This window comes from Idiotropiscis lumnitzeri, chromosome 1 (assembly GCF_059441095.1).
Source record: "Idiotropiscis lumnitzeri isolate Australia: NSW breed Sydney's pygmy pipehorse chromosome 1, RoL_Ilum_1.0, whole genome shotgun sequence".
Lineage (NCBI taxonomy): Eukaryota > Metazoa > Chordata > Actinopteri > Syngnathiformes > Syngnathidae > Idiotropiscis > Idiotropiscis lumnitzeri.
The window spans coordinates 42,832,247-42,852,696 of NC_142391.1; the positions used below are offsets into that span (position 1 = coordinate 42,832,247).

General features: G+C 38.3%; 1 protein-coding gene across 1 annotated transcript in view; it reads left to right on the forward strand.

Moving 5' to 3' along the window:
- The window catches only part of unc5db (unc-5 netrin receptor Db), a 208,739-nt gene that overhangs the window by 152,457 nt on the left and 35,832 nt on the right, over nucleotides 1-20,450 (forward strand). The window contains exon 11 of the mRNA XM_088301616.1: nucleotides 8,978-9,062. Within this exon, the coding sequence (XP_088157742.1) occupies nucleotides 8,978-9,062 (85 nt within the window). The remainder of the gene's footprint in view (nucleotides 1-8,977; nucleotides 9,063-20,450) is intronic.

The following is a 20,450-nucleotide window of genomic DNA, read 5'->3' on the forward strand; positions in this document are numbered from 1 at the left end:
ACACTGCTGCTTTCAGAAAAAAAGGGTTTGAAAAAAATCTGGTCCAGAAGGTTTCTTGGGATCAAGCTTCCTCAGTGACTTGTGCACTTGCATCACAGTAAAAGGAGCAAAGTTGAAGCGGTCCTCAGAGAGCTGTTGTGGATCCGTGCAGGAAGTCATGAAGGCTGCACCTTTTTGATTGAACAAAGATCCACCTGAGATGAAATTTTTGTTAGAGCAATTCAACATATCACCTTTGTTATAGACTGGAACTAAGTCCTTAAGAACGAATTGTGGAAAAGTCTGGTGAGATTAATTCAAAATAGAGAGTTTATCACTTTCACAAATTTGTGTTGATTTTTGAGATTGTGGATTGTGACTGATAAATAATAATCTGACTTGGCCTTTTTAATAAGAGTGGTCGATTTATTTCTTAGTTGCTTGAAAGCAATCCAGTCAGCAGACGAATCACTTTGTCTGGCCTTAGCCCATGCTAAATTACGCAGGTAGATAATGTCTGACAACTCTGGAGAAAACCAGGGGTTCACTCTAAATCTCCTAATCGGAGCATGCTTATTAACAACGTTGGCAAATGTTTCTTGCAAGAATGTCCGAGCGAGTTCAACATTTGCTAAATTATTATCTGCTCCCGATCTAGTATAGATAGATCATGGTGAAAAGCATGCTCATTGAAGATTTTTAAGTTCTTGTACATAACATTCGGTTTACTTTTAGGCCCCTGCAAGGAGCAATAAATTAAACATTAATTATTGGATGGAAGAGGTAGGCCGATAACAACCAACAACTGCTCACAGATCGATTCGGATAAAATAATTGAAGTCTCAACTCTACATTTCACATAAAAAAAAAATCCTTGCGAAAAATATTGTACCCCTGTATGTTAATTCCTTCATTAACAATAGATTTAGTCAGCCAAGTTTCAGAAATTATTACAGTGTCAGCATTTGTGGATTTAACCCAGAATCTGACCTTGTCCATCTTGGGTAATAGGCTGCAAACAATAAAGTGGGTACATTTAAGTCCAGCTATTGATTTGAAATCAGAAGGTGTCTGAATACACCTCAGTGCCAGGGTCTCGGTGTACATTACCAGACCAAAATAAGAGTAGTATAATCATTAATATTTGGTTAACATTATGCATTGACACAAATGTATCATAGAACAAGCATAGACTTCTGTCAAGCAAGAGAGTACGTTTTCGAAAGGCCAAAAAACTTCCATGCAGAGGGGTCTCCAATGGAAGAGAAAACCATCAGAGACTTTGCAGATTTAAAGCTCAGGCCAAGTGAGTTTGCATTTGTTCAGGATGCATGGCAGCACTAAACCCGGGCCACTGTGATATGCATATGACAAGACCTTTATTATGAGGAGTACTCATCCTGGATACATGTCTTGATCTTCAATCCGAAACAGTCATCAAACTAAAGCAATGGATAAAGGCCTTCATCTATCGGAAGGGGCTCAGGTTAGCAGTCCCAGGGCTGATGTAGCAGGCTCCAGGAGAGGGCTCAGCCTAGCTGGTTCGAGGAAGAGCTAGCAGGCTGCACGAGAGTGCTCAAGCTAGCATGCCTGGGCAGGTGATTTCACTGAAAAGCCTACGTATGACAATGAATCTGTATCTGAATCCACTGTATATATTTTGTTTGTTTTTTTTTAACCATAAATATTCTTCAGAAAAATTCTGATAAACATTCAACATGTTTTTCACAAAACACGAGCGAGAAATATTGGAGAAAAAAAAATTGTGAATATGCAAATCCACTGGTGCCAAACCAAGAGAATGTGGGAGTCGACTATATTTTTATTTTTAAAATGCTACTCAATGTCAACATTGAAATGTTGTGACATTTAAGAAAGGCGTCATTTATGCCAAACAAAATAATCGAGTAGAAGAAATGGGATTTAAAGTTAAAGGGCATCATGCATAAATAATGTTTTGCCAGTAACGTCCCTCATTATGTTGCTTTTAGATTACATACATCAACTGAGGGGCCAAAATATAAAGATAAATTAATCAATTAATGCATTTTAATTCCTATATTCTCTAATGTTAAATTCTAAAGAACAAAGAGTTGGAAAAGCATTCAGATGTTCTGTTTAGAATTCACATTTTTGTTGTTCTAAGTGTCAGACAAGAAGTTATTTTATACATTAGTTATTTTTAAATTTTATTGACCAATGAATCCGTTATCTGAATTCTTTTTCAGCCACACATCAGAATCAACATAAACCCCCAAAATGTTTTCGGTCAGATCCTATTAAGAACAGCACTGACAAAAGCAACATGCTTCTTAATCATAATATAAGGGCAACATTTATAACATCACTTTCAAGGGCTGTTCATCCTGCACCGGCATGTTGGCAGAAGGCAAAAAAATCTATTTTCATTTTTTTTAACTGCCTGAATATATTGACATACATTGATTGTCAAGAATTTGGAATTAAGTGCAGATACCATGACGTTAGCAATTGTGCAACATGTAGTGCTCTTTCGGGATCCTTGTCTGAATCCTTGACACATGAGAAGAGGGCAGATGCAATTGACTTTCCTCACTGGTCTTTCAAGTAGAGTGGTCTGAGTGGAGGAGCCACTAATGTCAAGTGTAGCACTCACTCAGCCTACTTGCTGGAACACTCTTCCTTTCACTTAATATGACTTGGTAGTCATGTGAACCAGCAATCCACGGAAGCTTTTTGGGTTCTCTATTAATATATACTCAATGTAGCTGCACTCTTTTCATTTGTAAAGACAATTTTACCATTTTTTTTTCTTTAAAAAAAAAAAAAAGCAAAATCGATATGTGGGAAACCAAGTATTAAAAATGAAGTAAATGAAAATATATTTTTTGTTGTTGATGTTTTTTTTGGCAATAACAGCTTCTAGATTTTGAGAAAGTCTCATAAGAGTTTTGAAAGTGTATGTTGGAGATGTGTGTGCCTTGTAAACTGCCAAATTAATATCTAAAGGTAACTGGGACTACTGTAAGTAGTGCAACCCCTGATTAATATATGCATTAGTTCAGAGGCATGTCCTTTAACTATACTGTAGGGCAGGGATAACATTTTGCAGCCCCTTACTTGGCATTGCCTTGATGTTTTTCGTTTTTGAAATCACTTATGGGCTACATCTTTTGGCGAAAGGCATTTTGAAGTGACACCGGGTGGAAAGAAAAGATACCCTGTCACCGAGTCTTTTTTCAAATCTGACTTGAGGAAAAAGGCTGCTGACGAGAACAATTTAAATTTCAAGAAAAAACATTTGAATGTTTATTGTGTTGAAAACGGGCACCCTGACATTTCTTGAATGCACAGGGAAAGTTGCGCTGCTCAGGAAATCAGACGTTTTACTCAACTGGACATGGGGATTATGCAAAGTATCTTGAAGGGTGAGAAAGAATACTCAGTCACCAATCATATTGAACCATAAATGTGCTGAAATGTAATTAATACTGATTGAGAATATTATATAAAGATTTATTTTTTTTAACCCCTCCATCCCCAGCACTCCCGCATATACTGGTTTTGTAAATTTTGGTTATCTGAGGAGCTTCTTTTCATTTCTATTACTATGTTGCTCTCAACCTAATTTGTAATCCAATGCTATAATTTGTTATATTTTATTCAATAAGTGCATTTTTGCAATAGCATATTTTTTTGTGTTGGTAGGAATATGTTGTCAATTGGTGGTTGTTGCGAAACCAGAAGTGATCTGAGGATCACTCTCATGGAGGATCAAAACTAATAAATTGTTTACACCTCAAGTCTGATTCAGACAGACAATGTTTGCAGCTAAAACTCTGCCAGACATTGTTTCATCAGACTGTCTTTAATATCCTTATTCTTTGTGGGAATCTGTATGATTTATATTCAAGCACTCCTCTCAAAAGGACCAAACTTTCTGGGACAAAAGCAGGCACACATAAGAACACTGGGGAACAACCTCTGATACTTTAGATTCCAGTCAGTGGAGGAAATTAACCTTCGTTTTCTGAACTTGTGCTGTAAAAGAAATAGTGGTTTGAAGGATCACATAAGTCACGGTTGGGATCGGTTCTCGGATTTTGAGTCACTCATCAGATCGTTCTTCATATCAGCAAAAAATATAAATAATAAATGAAACAAAAGATAAAATGTCTTCATTTATTAAACAACTCTTAATGTCTACTATGGCCGTTTAGGATTTAAGAACGTAACTAAATGCAATATTGGGCAGGATGCATTCTTATACGTGGTACAATGGAGATAAAATAAGGTAGCCTGCTAAACATTTTGAGCTGAATGTTTTCTTAAAATTTTTAGTTAGCAAAAAGAGACAAAAAGACTAAGTTTTATTTAGATTGTTTTTGTCCCTGTTATTCAGAGTGCATTACAAAATAATTTTGGTTCACAAAAAATACACTAATGAACACCTATTAAACTGTCAGTGGACACTTATTGCTTATGCTAACAGCTAGCCGCTAGTCACTAATGCCGGTTTGTTAGGATCTTAAATTAACAACTGAATATGAGTTTGGGATGGTGTTGTGTTGATGTTTGTGGCAACTATGTAATTTCAATTAAAACTGCAAATAATGTCGAAAGTGGAAGTTAAGTTAGCTGTTACGCTAAAAGTCTACTAACGCTTTTCATTGGCATCAATGACTCAATGTATGACTTGGTAAGCTTTATTTTGAAGCCTTGGTGCCATGTTCGTTGAGTATGTTTGCAGCATCCTTGACATATCAGAATGAGGGTGATGCGACAAGAGGAACAAAAAAAATCCTGCATCAATAATTTGAGTGCTTGTTTCACCCCAAGTTGCCAGAATGTCACACGTCACGTGCCTGGCCCGAACTGTGGAACTTGATCTATACAGACCACAGATCAAAGATGATCCATCTCACCAATAAAAATCAATGACAGGGTCATTATAATTACCTCAAATGTGTGTGAATTTGACATATTTGAATATACAAACAAAAAATTAAAAAATACCGTACTTGAAATGACTGCTTGGTATTTGGTAATTTCTCTGTTTTATATTTTGTACCATTTGAACACCTATCTGTTTCACATTTTAATAATGCACAATTTAGATGTAGATATGTTGCGCAATTGTCATGTGCCAAACATTCTGCTATTGGCTCAAGGTCATGTTCTATGAAATGGAAATGTCAGAGACCGAGCATAAAGTCACCTTCCCAATGAAGCACAAAAACATTTTTTTCCGTCAAAGTCATCCCACGCAAATATTTTTTGATTTTAGGGCATACTTGCTCGTTCTCATTCAATGACAACCCTGTGGCTTTGCCTGTTGGTGCAACAATAGAGTGGAAATAAGTGACAGTCTTTGGACACCCAATTTTCATCAGATGTTTCTGTTTCTCTCTTTTGACTTGAAGTGCTTCATTGTCGAAAAAAATAACACTCTCACAAATGTACTCGGTCTCAAACTTACTGGTCAGTGAGGGAGCAAATCTCAGAGGAGCGGGAAACAACACTCAGGTAATAGACTCCAAAACGAAATTCCCTCCTCATTGCGCCTCACTTGAAAAAAAAATGATTGTGACTGCCACTCGTGAAGTTCGGTTCAGAAGGTTGCTTACTGACAGCAGCGGGGAGGGGATCTTTGAAGAGTGCTATTTGTGGTTGCAGTGCTAGGAAATGGTGGAAATGATTCTTGAACTGCTCCTGCAATCTCTCAGTATCTGTCTCATAATATTTGTGAAGAAAGTCTTTCCATGATTGGACATTTTTTTTCTAATATCACAAGCAAGAACAACATTTTCACATTCAGACGGCAGAATGAAAATGTTTCTTTGAACAGGTCGAATTTGCCTTGAAAATCACAATGGTAAGAATTGGGGAGTAGAAATTCAACACAAATTTCCTTTTAAAAAGTTTTGATTATACAGGGTACACTTCCAAAGTTAGATGCATACTTGCATGCACCCTAATTAAAATAAACCCAATATACTGTATTATATATATATTTTTTTCATATATGAAATGAAAAAGGAAAGCCATTTTTACCTTGGGTTTCGTGTTGTGTTAAACAGGGCGATTATAGTTTGGAATTTTTCATTTTAGTTTAGTTTTTGTTTTGTTTTGATTTTTTATTTCAAATACACTTATTTTTAATTAGTTTTTAGAAGAGATTTGTTTGTTTTTACTAGTTTTAGTTTTGGGGAAATGCTTAGTTTTAGATTAGTTTTTATTAGTTTCAGTTTTGTAACGTGATGTGTTGGGTAGTTGCATTTTTTTAAAGGGAACAAGGATTGCTCATTAAAAACTCCTAAACAGATAACATTTGGAGATGTTATTAACTTACAAACAATAATGCTGAACTATGAACAAATAAAATATAACAGTTCACTTAAACTTATGTAAGTTTAAGTCCAAGAAAAGTGCAATGCATTAATGCTGCTTTGAAAGTAAAAATTTAGATGAAACGTTCACAAAATGTAAATGTTGCTAAACTTAGTGATTATAGTCTACACATCCCATTTGCAAAGCTATTTTTTGGCATTAAAATGACACGAGATTAAATAATTTCAAAAGTAAATCTACTATTAACCCGTAGAACTCAATTGAAAAAAAGGACGCCTTTTTGAAAGGGGGAGTAAAAGCAAACTGATTAATGACCTTGCACGAGTGTACAGAGTGCACGCAATCTTGTAATTGAGTATATGGAATTGTTTATAATTGGTTCCAGTCACAGCAAAAGAAAAACGGGCCCCAAGCATTATGCTACCACCACCATGCTTCAGGTATGCTGTTCTTAAGTGAGGAGCTGTGTTGTGTTTGTGCCTGACATATCTTTACGAAATATGGCCAAAAGCTTCAGCCATGGATTCATCGGCCCATAATACATTTTCCGTGTGTTAGGGAAATTTTATTGCGGTCTTTAATGGTGGCAATTTGGGGTCACGGTCTAATTTATTTAATTAGAAAAACCTGGCAATTGAACAGGAGTATACTGGATTTGTTAACTCACTAGACATAGTTGCCAAATTTAAGTCCTTGCATATTGACAGTGTGCATGAGAGAGAGATATTGAGAGAGACGGCAGGATGCCGCACATGAGACCTGTCTCCATGACGATGCATTTAGTTTAGCCCAAGACGCAATATCAAATTAATCCCAAATGGGCCTCTGCCGTTTTCTCCCAACTTTCTCCATTATGCTGTTGGTTTATTTTTGTTTTATACCCATAAAACATCATTGTCAACGCGTTACGTCACTTAGGACGTCGGTGACGTTCAACTGTACAACTATTGTAAATCCGGGAACGCCATGATTTCCATTGTAAATTATCATTTTATAAAAAAGCTTACGAAGACGAAAACAATTGGAATTTTTTCCAAGCTTATTGTTCGTTTTAGTTTTGTGAGCAGTCATCATTTTAGTTTAGCGTTTTTCCCAAAACCTTCTCTTTGTTATTGTAATTCGTTAACGAAAATGTTTTGTTAATTTTAGTTTTTGTTATTTCGTTCATTTTTGTTTTCAATAATAACCTTAAATGACAACATCAGGGGAGCTATTGCAACCACACAAAAAAAAAAAATCGTCTCCTCAGAGCAACGTCATCTGCTGGCTCATTTTTATTAGCTGCTACATGATGACGATGCTTATGTGTGACACACTTTAAGAGGACTACAACTCCCAGAAGGGAGTTAACTCAAATAACCATGTTACTAAGGAATGCCGTGTGGCTTGAAAATGTTGTCTTTGACTCTCCTGCAGTAAGCATTCTAGTCACCATGCATGCTGTTATCTAAAAGCACTGCACTTCCAGGGCTCGGGAAAAAAAAAACGCTCCACACCTTTCCCCAGGCTCATTGAACGGTCCAAATGTGCATTTATAAAACTCACTACACTGTGTCCGTTTCATCCAATAAAGCTCTCAGTCTCCTGTGACTGAGGGATGTGTTCACTTTTCAGATGAAATGCATTACTTTACTCACCAAATTTACAACGTGGCAAAAGTTTAGTGTCCTGCTGCAGAGGGCCTCTTGCAGCAATACATTAACCCTCAGAATTCACAGGTGCGCAATCCGTTACAACAGAAGCTGTGCAACCCAGCATATGAAGTTGAAACGTAACTGCTGTAATGACATTGAATATGTCCATGCCCTTGGAGGTATCGCTCATAGACACCCGTTTGAGTAGTTCCCCGTGCAGTTCAAACCTTCTGTTAATGGTTTTAACAAAAAATAAGCAGCTGACTGACATCCATCGCAAGTGCTTTCATCCTTAGGCCAGGGAGAAGTATATGCAGTCATGCTTAACATTTTTAATTTTCCCTTTGACGTGATTGTTAATGTAAAAAATTTGACAAGTCACTGTATGACGAAACAAAGTTCTTGACCAGCTTAGCATGGTCAAAAGTTTTGGTCATTGTGGCCTTCTGTCAAGGGCTTCTCGGGTTTAGCCAGCTCAAGTACCATAGCATAAGATTCCACGAGTGCAGCCTGCTGTGTGGTCGTGGCTCTGGTAAAAAATGAAATGAAAAAATAAATAAAAAAACATTGATCTCTTAGCAAACCAGGCACATTGATTTGTCTTTAAATTCCATGAACAGATACCCAGTTGTCTATCCTTGCACAACAGCCGGAACATTTCTAGTAATGTTATGTTGTGTTTGTGCATTAGTCGTAAACAGAGTTCCACCAAATCCACCAAAGGAAAGTCCCGAGAAAAAGCAGAATATAATAAGACATTTGCAATTATCCGGCACTTATGTGGTTCCTTTTCCAATGTAAATCCTTTACGAGGGTAATGCTCAAAAGTGTTTAAGAGAAAAGACATCATCACATCCAGCTTCATCCACTTGAATGGTTTCAGTATCTTATCTGTTTAAATTTACAGTTTTTTCTTTCTTATCCTCTCCAAGTATTCTGCTGCTTTTGCACAACAATCTGCAAATGTTTATGTTGCGCTACACTGACAGGCTGGTGGAGTTGTTAATTTTGACACATTTCTCCATGTTTTCCAGGAGTCAGCCTGCTGGTGCCTCATGGAGCCGTGGCTGAAAATATGTCCTGGGAGATGTACATGGTGATCAGTCTGGTAGAGGCAAGGTGAGGCCAACCAAATAGAATTTGCAGCATCTGCTTTTTTGGCATGATATATCTATGATGTCATCTATCTTCCCTTCCTTTTCATCTTTACACATGTTCACCTCTATCTCATTGGCCATCCAAACAGGCTTTATTCGGCCTTTTTCACAACGCGCTGTCTTGTTCCAATATAATATCAGATGCTTAACAGGGACGGAAGGCTGGGAACAGACACTGTGACTGAAAGTCCACGGTCCTTTGTGTGGAATGAAAATGTCGCTGTTGCGCTGACGTCGTGATACATCTCATTATCCTAATGGGTGAAGCTGTCACCGTTGTGTGAATGGATACTTTGGAGACATCACTGTCCCGCTTCAGAGAATCTCAGACGCAGGCAACTAAAAGAAGAAAAAAAATAGTTGTTTGTGTCAGTATTTGCCGGATGTCTGGTAATCACTAATTACGGAATTTAAGGGGAGGAGATTTTGAGTGAAACATGAGCATACAAGGCACACAAAAGTAGCAGTGATAATGTTATTATTACATTATAAAATATTTGACTGAAGATGTTGGTTATGTAGGTTACAATAACAACATTTGAACGGAAAATACGATTCAAGTAACATTGCATGCATCATGAAACTGGGGCAGTAACATGGACAACATAAATCTCATTAACTAGCTATATTATATTGTGTAAACAGTCAGAAGGTAAAAAGTGTTGTGACCTTCCCCTTGGCCATCCTCACATTGCTGTGTTTACTGCCAGGCTGCATGGCTGCATGACAGATGGACCCAGCAAGCACTCCACCCTCCCTCTCATGTTCCCTATAGGGGTGTGAATATGCGTGCTTATTTGACGAAGCCCCTCACAGGTGGCTCATTGCACATTGATCTCGTCTCGGCTGCTATTGAGAAACTTCTCAATAGAGTCTTTCATTTATTCCGCTAACTTGCAGGAAGCTAAACCTTCAATCTTTCAATTTCATTTTTATCCCGCCCACTCGGCTGAGCGTCAATATGTAGTTATATATTCGTACGTACACTATCATGCCTGGAGAGAGTCATGACCTTGGAAGCTTGTTTAAATGAGGATGACTGCCATGATGAATAGAGTGCTGTTCTGATGGACAAGCACGGCAGAATAGAAGGCCCCTCCCTTGAGGCCCTTCATCTTGGCAGTACACGTGTTATGTATTCTAATCACAGCTTTGTAATGACCCTTGGATGGACTGAGCAGCTCTCCGGGGGGCTTGTACACTCTTCCCTGCTGTGAGTCACGTCGGTCTCCAGTCTCTTCTGAAGTGTTTTTGTTTATTCAGTGTTCCGTACGTATCCATAATGTTACACGGTAAAAGGACAAGGATTGAGGGTAACTCAAAATGGGTGGCACTCATCTCCAGAAGGACTGATTTCCACCTCACATGCTGTCATTTTGGAAATAGGTGTTCAGTTGTCTCTTAATTAACATGAAGAATAACAGCTCTCGAGGGTTGTCAATATTCTGTGTTGAAATTATTCACTTGTACTACATTTTCCCCACAGACGGGCGATGTGCTCTTGTCTTCTATCCTGGCAGCATAAAGCATCGGGTCCCTCCCTCTTCCCCTTTGAAACACAGAATTATTGTGGGCGCTGAAGGAACAATATTATGTTTCAGCAATGGACATGTTTTATACGCGCTTATTTCTCCTGTCACAGTGTGAGTAGAAAAATGTTTAGTGGAAACCCTCCCTGTGGTCTTTTGAGCATTTCATCTGACCAGCTGTCAATCACTGCCTACATTCTAGCATGCCAACCCTTATGTGTCCAGCTCCTATCTCTGCCCAACTGACTTCTCCACATGGACAGATTCCCATTAAGGCTTATTTTCAAGATGTGTTTTCAAAGCTTTTCAAAGGCTGTCCTAAACCTTTTGAAGGTGCAGTTTTGCTTAGGTCAGACATACTTCCCTTGCAGCCAAGGTTTTATGAATGCATTGTATTGTAAGATAAATCTTTCAAACTACTGAGGCAGAAACTGCTTTGTTCTGGCCAGAAAGGAGCTTCAGAAGAGGAAAGTGGCTTCTGTGTGTGTATTTTTGCACCATTTCTTTGGGCGTGTTAGTGCTTTCGGTTATATATTTTTATAAAATATATGACTGGAATTTGGCAACACGGTGGACGACTGGTTTGCATGTTGGCCTCACAGTGCAGAGGTCATGGGTTCGATTCCGGCTCCGGCCTTCCTCTGTAGAGTTTACATGTTTTCCCCAATCCCTACGTGGATTTCCTCCGGGTACTCCGGTTTTCTCCCTTATTCCAAAAACATGCACAGCAGGTTGATTGGATACCCTCAATTGCCCCTAGGTGTGAGTGTGAAAGTGGTTGGTTGTTCGTCTATGTGTGCCCTGCGACCAATTCAGGGTGTACAGACAGCTGGGATAGGCTCCAGCACCCCACGCGATCCTCGTGAGGAGAAGTGGAACAGATAATGGATGGATGGGTGGACGGATGTCTGGAATCAGATGTGCTCCACTGCATTGGTTTGACAAGAATGTTTACCAGAACTGTGGATAAACTAGTCAGTTTGATGAGTGATAGCTAGCATCTGATTTAAACCATCATGGTCACTCACAGCTTTAGGGTTTTGCGCTTGAAATGCATTATAGTAACTATATTTAAATCTGATTTATTGTAGGCTTATTTGATGAATAATGGTGGGTGGCCATGTAGTCAGTTTAAAACTTTAAGATTATATACAATACTGAGCTACCAACTGTTGCGGATTGTCCGTATCTTGTGACAGAACTCTCTCAACACAACCTCATTACAGCCTGAACGTGGTGGTCCAGATCATTAAAAAAGAGCCTCACCCGGATTGCTGCTAGTTTTCACGGATTCAGATCAGCTAAGCAAAAAAGCAACCACATTAAGTTTCATTGGAAGATCATTATGCACATTTGTGTGCTAACGGCCACTTTATCCATCACAGAATAACAAACGTCATCACTGCACTGTGTTTTTATACCATCAGTGGCATAGTACTGGAATATGACAAACAGCCACAGTTCAGTTTAAATATATATATAATAATCTATTAGACAACGTCAGGGGAGGGACTTCACTGGTCACCACACTCCTTAGAGTCACGGTTTCAAATCAAAACCAAAAAAAACTCAGCATACAAGCAAACAATGAAATAAATAAATAAGATTAACACAAAACATGTATCTCTCATGCCATCTATATACCCAAAAGAAACAAAAATAACACAAAAAGGTTGTAGCAATGGCTTCTTGGGAGCCACTCAGCCTTAGCCAATTACAGCAATGTCTTCTTGGGAGCCACTCAGACTCAGCCAATCACATGGCTGTTTAGAGAGATGTGCTGTTGTACTTTGGGCTTTTTGCAGTCTGTTGTCTAAACCTGGGACGTTTCTTGCTTGCAATAACAGAAATGATTAGACAGACTACAACATTGTGGACAGCTGCCCTTTTGTCCAGCTTTCTCCTACACCATCACCCAAACACCATAGTCACATAATGTATAAGTCACGGTCAAATAGAAGCATAGATGACTCAGACTTTGTCCAGCAGGGTGTGCTAACATGCACTCCGAACAGCCCAATGAGTAAAAGGGTTGATGTTTGTGAGTGATGCTTAGTCCATATAATGGGCGCGTCGCTTTACAAGGCGCTTTGTTTGTTTTGGGGAAGATTAGGGACTTAAAATACGGTGTATTTATATATATATATATATATATATATATATATATATATATATATATATATATATATATATATATATATATTAGTGCTGTCAAGTGATACAATTTTTTTAACTAATTAATCACAAAAAATTCCATGATTAATCATGATTAATCACATTTTTCAACTACAATTTTTTGCGAAGCTTGTAACAGATACTTACTTGAATAATATCTAGGAATTGATGCAAAATCTCCCAATATGAAGGATATTTAATTCAAAGACTATATATATATATATATATATATATATATATATATATATATATATATATATATATATATATATATATATACTTACACAGATACTTGCTGTCGTTGATGACCACAATTTCTGCTCTTTACCAAAAATTCCTCACGGAGAATCAAGCTGAAGTGCATTTGTCTTCTGCATCACAACATCCTCTGTTAGTCAACTTCTGTATGGCTTAACAAAAGCAAAATGAAGGTCTTGGAGTGGCCTCGTTGAAGTCCAGACTTGAAATGCTGTGGCGTAACCTTTGAAAGGCTGTTCATACTCGAAAACCCTCCAGTGTTGCTGAATTAAAGCAATTCTGCAAGGACGAGTGGGCCAAAATATCTCCACAGAGATGTGAGAGACTCCTTTATAGTACATAGAAAACGCTTGATTTTGTCTGCTGCTGAGTGTGGCCCAACCAGCTATTAGGTTTAGTCACCAATCACTATTTCACACAGGGCGATAAAGGTTTGGCATTTGGCACCCTTAATCATTAAAAAAAAGCATTTTGTATTTTCATATGTTGTATTGACGAATGCCATTATTTGAATTTGAGCGATGGTGGGAAACATTTCAGTTAGACAATTGTGTGTGTGTGTGGGGGGGGGCAATCAGGAAGGAGGCAAACTCTTTCTACTCACATCTCATTCTTTTAATGTTGAACCCAAAATCTTGTAAATTGGCAGCAGCATATAGGAACTGTTCATTGTTCCAATACTTTTAAAGTGTCTCATTTAAAAGGAGTGGAAATGAAGAGACACTGAGTGATCAAAAAAAAAAAAGAAGAAGAGAGAGAGAGAGAGCTCGGCTTCACCTTTTGATGCTTGTTTGATTAATGCAACAAGACTGTAAATACGGTACTGTCATCATCTTCAAAAGAGACCAAAGCAAGGAGAACAAACAGGTGGACGACTGCACGCAATTTTAAGTGAGGCGAATAGAATCTGCTAATGTGTATATTTATTTATACCGCGCTGTGTCCTCTTCCGGCCCAGTCTGCCTCTTTACATGCCTCCCAGGTCCCTGGGGAGTGAGTCACTGGTCACTTTTAATAATGCAGCTCATCTAAGGGCTCAGGATGCTGCCCTATCAAGTCCTTCATCAAGAGTGAGGACAAGTGGAATTGAGAAAAGACACAGCAAGCTTTGGCTACTGCTGCAAGTGAAATGCAGCAGGCAAGCTACTTAATTGGCAAGTACACTTGTGAGGGGCCATCAGGTACATAATTCAGGATTACCACTTACGCAAACACTATTGAAATGCTGTCATAAAAATTTGTGAAATGCTTTTACGTTACAGTAGTGAAACAATCTCTTTTCACTTCCATACAAAGTGACAAGCTTTTCCATACACTGACACGTTCATAAAGAAAAGTCTTTCTTCACTCACCTCTCAATTCTTTTACTTGTGTACAAAAAAGGGAAGCTTTTACATGCACCAATAAAACTCTCCCTACAGAGTACATGCAACAGATTTTTTTTTTACTCACATAGTTAAATTCTTTTTCGTAACAGCGAAATACAAATTCACATATTGCTGAAACGCTCTAATACATGCTACTAAATCACTTATAAACACACGACTGACATTTCTTTCACTTATATAAAATCGTGAAGCACTTATATACACTAACTAAGGAATTGCTCCCATAAATGTGTTTATTTTTTTGTTTTTTTTGCTCACATCCACAATTAAATACTTAGTAAAAGTCAAATTCTCCAATATACACTACTACTAATCCCTCTTTCACCCACACAGCGGCGCAGTTAGTCACATATAGCTTCTGAGTTCCTCTGCCCCAAATGTATACTTAAAACTCAATGTATATACTCAGCTTGTGAGCGTAAGGTGAGCCATGATTGGTCGTTCATATAGTTAATTATACGTGGAAAAATAATGAGGTTTTCAAATTTGTTCTAGGCAAAATATTATCACTGCTGAAAATCGCAAAATTAGGCAATATTCCGTTTAAGTATATTTGCAGGCTGTTGGGCAAACATTAGTGAGGTAAACTAGTTTGAAGAACGGTCTTTAAAAAAAAAAATATATATCAAAACTCCCATTTCATCAGAAAATTCCCCTCTTCCACTAACTACCATATTTTACGGCCAAAAGACGCTGCACCACCTGAGAGTGCTATTTCTAGTGATGAGTCCAGCGACACTGAAGCGTCGATGCGTGCGCCGAGCTTCCAGGGCAAACCCCCGTATCGGTGCGCGTACTGCTTTAAGAAAGTCACGTGACCACTACCGGAACCGTGTCGACACAGCGGTCGCGCGCCAAACTGTGTTTATAAGGAAGCGCATCTGTCAACAGGATGAACGCTCAAAACAAGCATCGAGTTATTGGCGGGTTACTCTGCGTTAAATATCCGCAAGATGGGAGACGCCAATGGTAAACGCAAGTTTTCTGCCGTGTGCACACTCAGACGTGCAGCGCCATATGTCAGCAGGACACGTTGCACGTACGGAAGACCCGCTCTTATACTGGAAGTCCATGGAGGCAACGTTCCCTCACCTATTTATATTGGCCACACAGGTGTTGTGCACACCGGCCTCTTGGGTGCCTTGTGAGAGGATCTTCTCAAAGGCGGGGGAAATTTCCTCAAAAAAAAGAAATAGACTGAATAACAAAACTGGAGAAAGCTGGAGAAACTAATTTTTTTTCATAAAAATCTTGAATTACAATGAGTCCATTGTCATTCACAACACTTTTACTTAGGCATTCAGGCAGATTTGAATATCAAAGATTTTTTATGAAAGTACGTCTATGTAAAAATAATGTGAATGCAAATGCCTAATCAATGGAATTGGATAAAATTAGTTTGACAGATGACCCTGTGAAATGTTTCCTGCAAGTCCACCAGGTGTATTCAGCAACACAGTGTCAAATGTGAAATTTGAGACTTTGAAGTGCACCTTTGGTTGCAAAACCACGGTAGTTAAATGCTTGTTTACAAACACTGGTGAAAAAGCCATACATACGCCTTGCGAAAAAATTTAATTCAGTCATGTCTTGAGTCTTTCACTTATGTGAACCAAAAAATTCAGTTGTGCATTACAGCCTTTCAGTAGTGTATGTAAAAGTATTCAACGAGTGCATGCAAGTCAATCTAATATCAGTTGAATGGACAGTATGAGAGAATTTCAGTATTTTGTATGAGAGTCTTTTAATTAGTCTATGGAAATCATTTTACTCGTGTATGCAAGAGGTTGCGGGATTTGCTACAGTGAATGAGAGCATTTCAGTAGCCCGTGTAAAAGCTAATCTTAATTACAGTATGTCCCTGACGGCCCCTCATACTGTATTTCTGCCCCTTGCAGAGGATTTGCATTAAGTGTATGATTAGGCTCAATGCTGTTGGCTGTTGGATCATGGACTCTCAGTTGTCAAAAGCTGTTGTTGACATAACCGGGAATAATGGCATAACGGAGGATTAAGAAGGTGGCAGTGTGCACAAAGATCTGAAGGCCACAAAGAGTAACGCAATTAGCTTTCTGAATTGATGCAATTCCTGATAAAATTAAGCTGGAAACAAACTGTAGGTAATAGGAGAGCAATAAAGCGGATCTGTATCTCTCAATACATAATGTTTTATCATTATTATTATTATTATTATCATTATTATTAGATGTAGTAGTAGTAGTGGGGCAATTATTACCCAATAAATTGCATGCATGTGTGGATCAAATGCAACAGTGCAGACTCACACACAGACGCACACATACTTCAAACCTACTTTGCGTCATGATGGGCTGTGGCACATTAGATTCCCATCAATCAAACGGAAGGCTGACCTGGCCTGCAAGTTGAATTCTCACGCTATTTGTGAATTCCAAATCGCCCCACTGATGGTGCGGACCAATCACAAATCAAGTGTGTGTTTGGAGGCGGGATATCCCCAGAGGGGATTCAACCATGTTTGAATTTTCGACATGAGTCAAATCAATTGCATGGAAAGCCTCATTGCTTCAAGAATCTTCATTTGCCCATCACTACAGGCAAAAAAAAGCCACTTGACATGGCACGGACAAAGGACAGATGACTTGACAATGAACCAATCAGGACCGAAAGGAACCAGAGAACTAAATACAAACAAATGGACAAGACAACGATTGACACCTGGACAGGACACAAAGGGTTGGAGGGAGCTGATTGGCTAACTCAAGGGACCGGGATGAAAAGCACAGGTGTACACAAACTAACGAGACACATAAAGTAACACAAGGAAAACCTGAAACTAAATACTAAACCAAAATCAACCATGACAGATTCAGGTAAAAGAGCTGTCTTCACACTCGTGTCCTTGTGCTGGCCGACTCAGAGAACGGTTCCCAATAATATACAGGACAAGTCTTTGTCTTTCCTTTCTCTTCTCCAGTTTTACTCATTCAATTCACTTGTCTTCAAATGATCCTGTTAACATATTGGAAGCAATGAGTATTTGAGGACAAAAGAGGGGAATTGGGACACACTCGCAGACTCGATGGGAATGCGCAATTGAGGGGCACAAAGGTGCAAGTGTGGGTATTGAAATTTGTCCAAGAACGAATCACGTCAGGAAGTTCACTAAAAAGATTTTCTTATCAAACAAAACCTTCGCGAACGACATAACACTGGTATCTTTTGATATTAATCGTTCAAGATGGCCCATTGTTCACTAACAATATATAGTATATTTTTTTAATCAGGAAACTGAAAGTAGTTGTTTTCTTTTTGATCTATTCATTTTGGAGAAATTTAGAAATAAGTAATCACTAAAAAAAAAAAAAAAAAAGCTTACTTTTAATGAGGACTATGGCCACGCCCCCTTCGCTCTCTCTGTGTTTCACTCTGAGTCAATAAAGGTACTGATTACAAACTGTCCCCTGAAAATCATTGTCCTTTCATTGCTTATAACGTCCAAAAATGGTAATCAATTAGCACCAAAATTCATGTGGACTTCCCAACCTATGACCACTTCTACATATCAAAAAGATTACCGTGTTTTCCGATTTTGAACTATGCGGCTAATACAACGGTGCGACTTTTCTGTGGATTTTTCTTTCACCGGTAGGGGCGCTCTTTAATTCAGAAGATACGCTAAATAAATCTCGTTTGATGTCAATAAATCCAAAATATTACTCAGAACGCTTTTTTACTTTCACAAGTTGAAGTAGGCAACAGTAGTAATGTGCAATTTTACTTTAGTGGTGATCAGTCGCTGTTTTAGACAACAGGCGTGATAATTCAAGCAGTATTACTTCGCTTGCCTCACAGGTGTGACGTAGACGGTGAAACCGGAAAAATATAACAAGCCGAGCTCCAAAAGGGGGTGTGCCAATTTGTCATAAATATCCCCCAAAAAAAAACAAAAAAAAAACTTAAGTCACTACAGTCTTTTAGGGGGGAGCATTTTAGTTATGATCTAATTTTTACAAACCCAATGTTCACGTCAGTGAAGCATCTTATTAATGAAATTGAAAAGTTTATTTCATTGCAATTTCAGTAGTGTTCAATATATGTGCCGCCTGTGACACGCCAGAGATCAAGCCCATAGTTCACGCGCTGCCCGTATGTCTCCAGTAAGATTATCCAGTGCGGAAATGATTCTCTGCCAGAGTTCCTTAATGCTTGCAGAAAGACGATAGACCAGTCAAAATAAATCATTAAATATATCTGTTTCTATACAATCTGTACAAAATTGAAGTTGTATCAACATTTTCCATGATTTGTTAAAATGATGTGAATTTTTGGGGCATAGCTCATCCTGTACTAAACCATCTGGAACCAGTCCTGTCATACATGACCAGTATGTATTGAGTAACAGTCAATTATGTTACCGTCTGACACTTTTTTTTTAGGTCTTTACTAAACAATGTGTATGACTATATGTCTAGAACAACAGCAAACCAACATCGCAGTGTCACAGACGACTTTGCAGTGGCTAATTAATTGTCTTCCTAATGCTTTGACCAGTCAGCGTATAATAGTTTTGAAAATTTAAATGACAAAAAACATAGAATTTAGCCTCACAGACAATTAATGCCAATGTTTCAAGAATTATTCTATTCCAACGTCATATGCGTGACATAAATATGTACATTTTTACATGTTGAATAAGTGATGATTGATTTAAACTTTGAAAGCTACTGAAAATTTAAGCAACAAATCCTTGTTGTTTAGATGACAAACGTTTCTTCTTAAATCCAAACTGTGTTCCCAGACTGACAAGCCCTGTTTATTCTAAACCTCTTTTAATGAACACACTCCAACTCGCCAGCAAATCACCGTGACTTTTTCACCTGGACTGAAAGAAAAATCCAGCAGCTTGGCTATGCAGCAATAAACACTGGAGAGTGAACATTCATGCTTGCAAGGAGTCAAGCCTGAAGGCATGTTTTGTTTGCAGCCCACCTGTTTGCATAAGCTCCTCTCATTTGAATGTTTAGTTGTGTGTGTGCGCGTGTGTGTATAGGCGTGTGTGGGTGCGTGTGTGTTAGCATTGCATTGGATGTGATAAACTGCGGTCACAAAAAATAAAACACCTAAAGACTTACACTACAGACACACACACACACAATTTTGACAGCTTTTATATATATATATATATATATATATATATATATATATATATATATATATATATATATATATATATATATATATATATTTATATTAGGGAGGTCAAGTGATACATTTTTTTAACTAATCCCCCAAAATTTCAACAACTATTTTTTTTTTTTTTTGTGAAGCCTGTAACAGGCCAGAGTACAGTACAGTACTTGGGGCTCAGAGTACAGCCGCTGCCCTTTCACATCTTCGATATCAAGAGGATGCAGATGAGGCAAATGGTTAGGATGCCTCCTGGGCATGTTTTACAGACATGTTCCACTGGGAGGAGGCCACGGGGACCACCGAGGACATGGAAAGCGTATATGTCTCACAGTTAGCCTGGGAATGCCTTAAGATCCCTCCCCCGAAAGAGTTGGAAGAATTAAAAGCTGCTGCACCTGCAACCCCACCCAAGATAAGAGGCAGAAGATGAACGGACGGACGGACACATAGTTGTGAATGGACTGGGATTTTGGCATATTTTATTTTTTATTTGTTTATTTATTTAAAATGTTTTGCATATTTTACTGCAACTGTCATGGCCTCACTCTTCCAGTATTTTTGAATGAGAGTGTATAAAGTGAAATTAAAAAGGATTCACGTCCTTCCTGATTTCTCAATATTATTGTAACATCGCTACTTCCTGGACAATCGCCACTTTCACTCTTACTTTTGCTTATTCATCAATTCCTCAACGTATTATTTCTATCTATCCAGTACAGCTGGCAGCAGTCAAATAATTCCCTGTTCTTAATTACACTAACTTGCTTACTGCACATGACACCCATCTCTATCTCTTTGTCTAGCCAACTTGTATGGATTTTTCTCTCC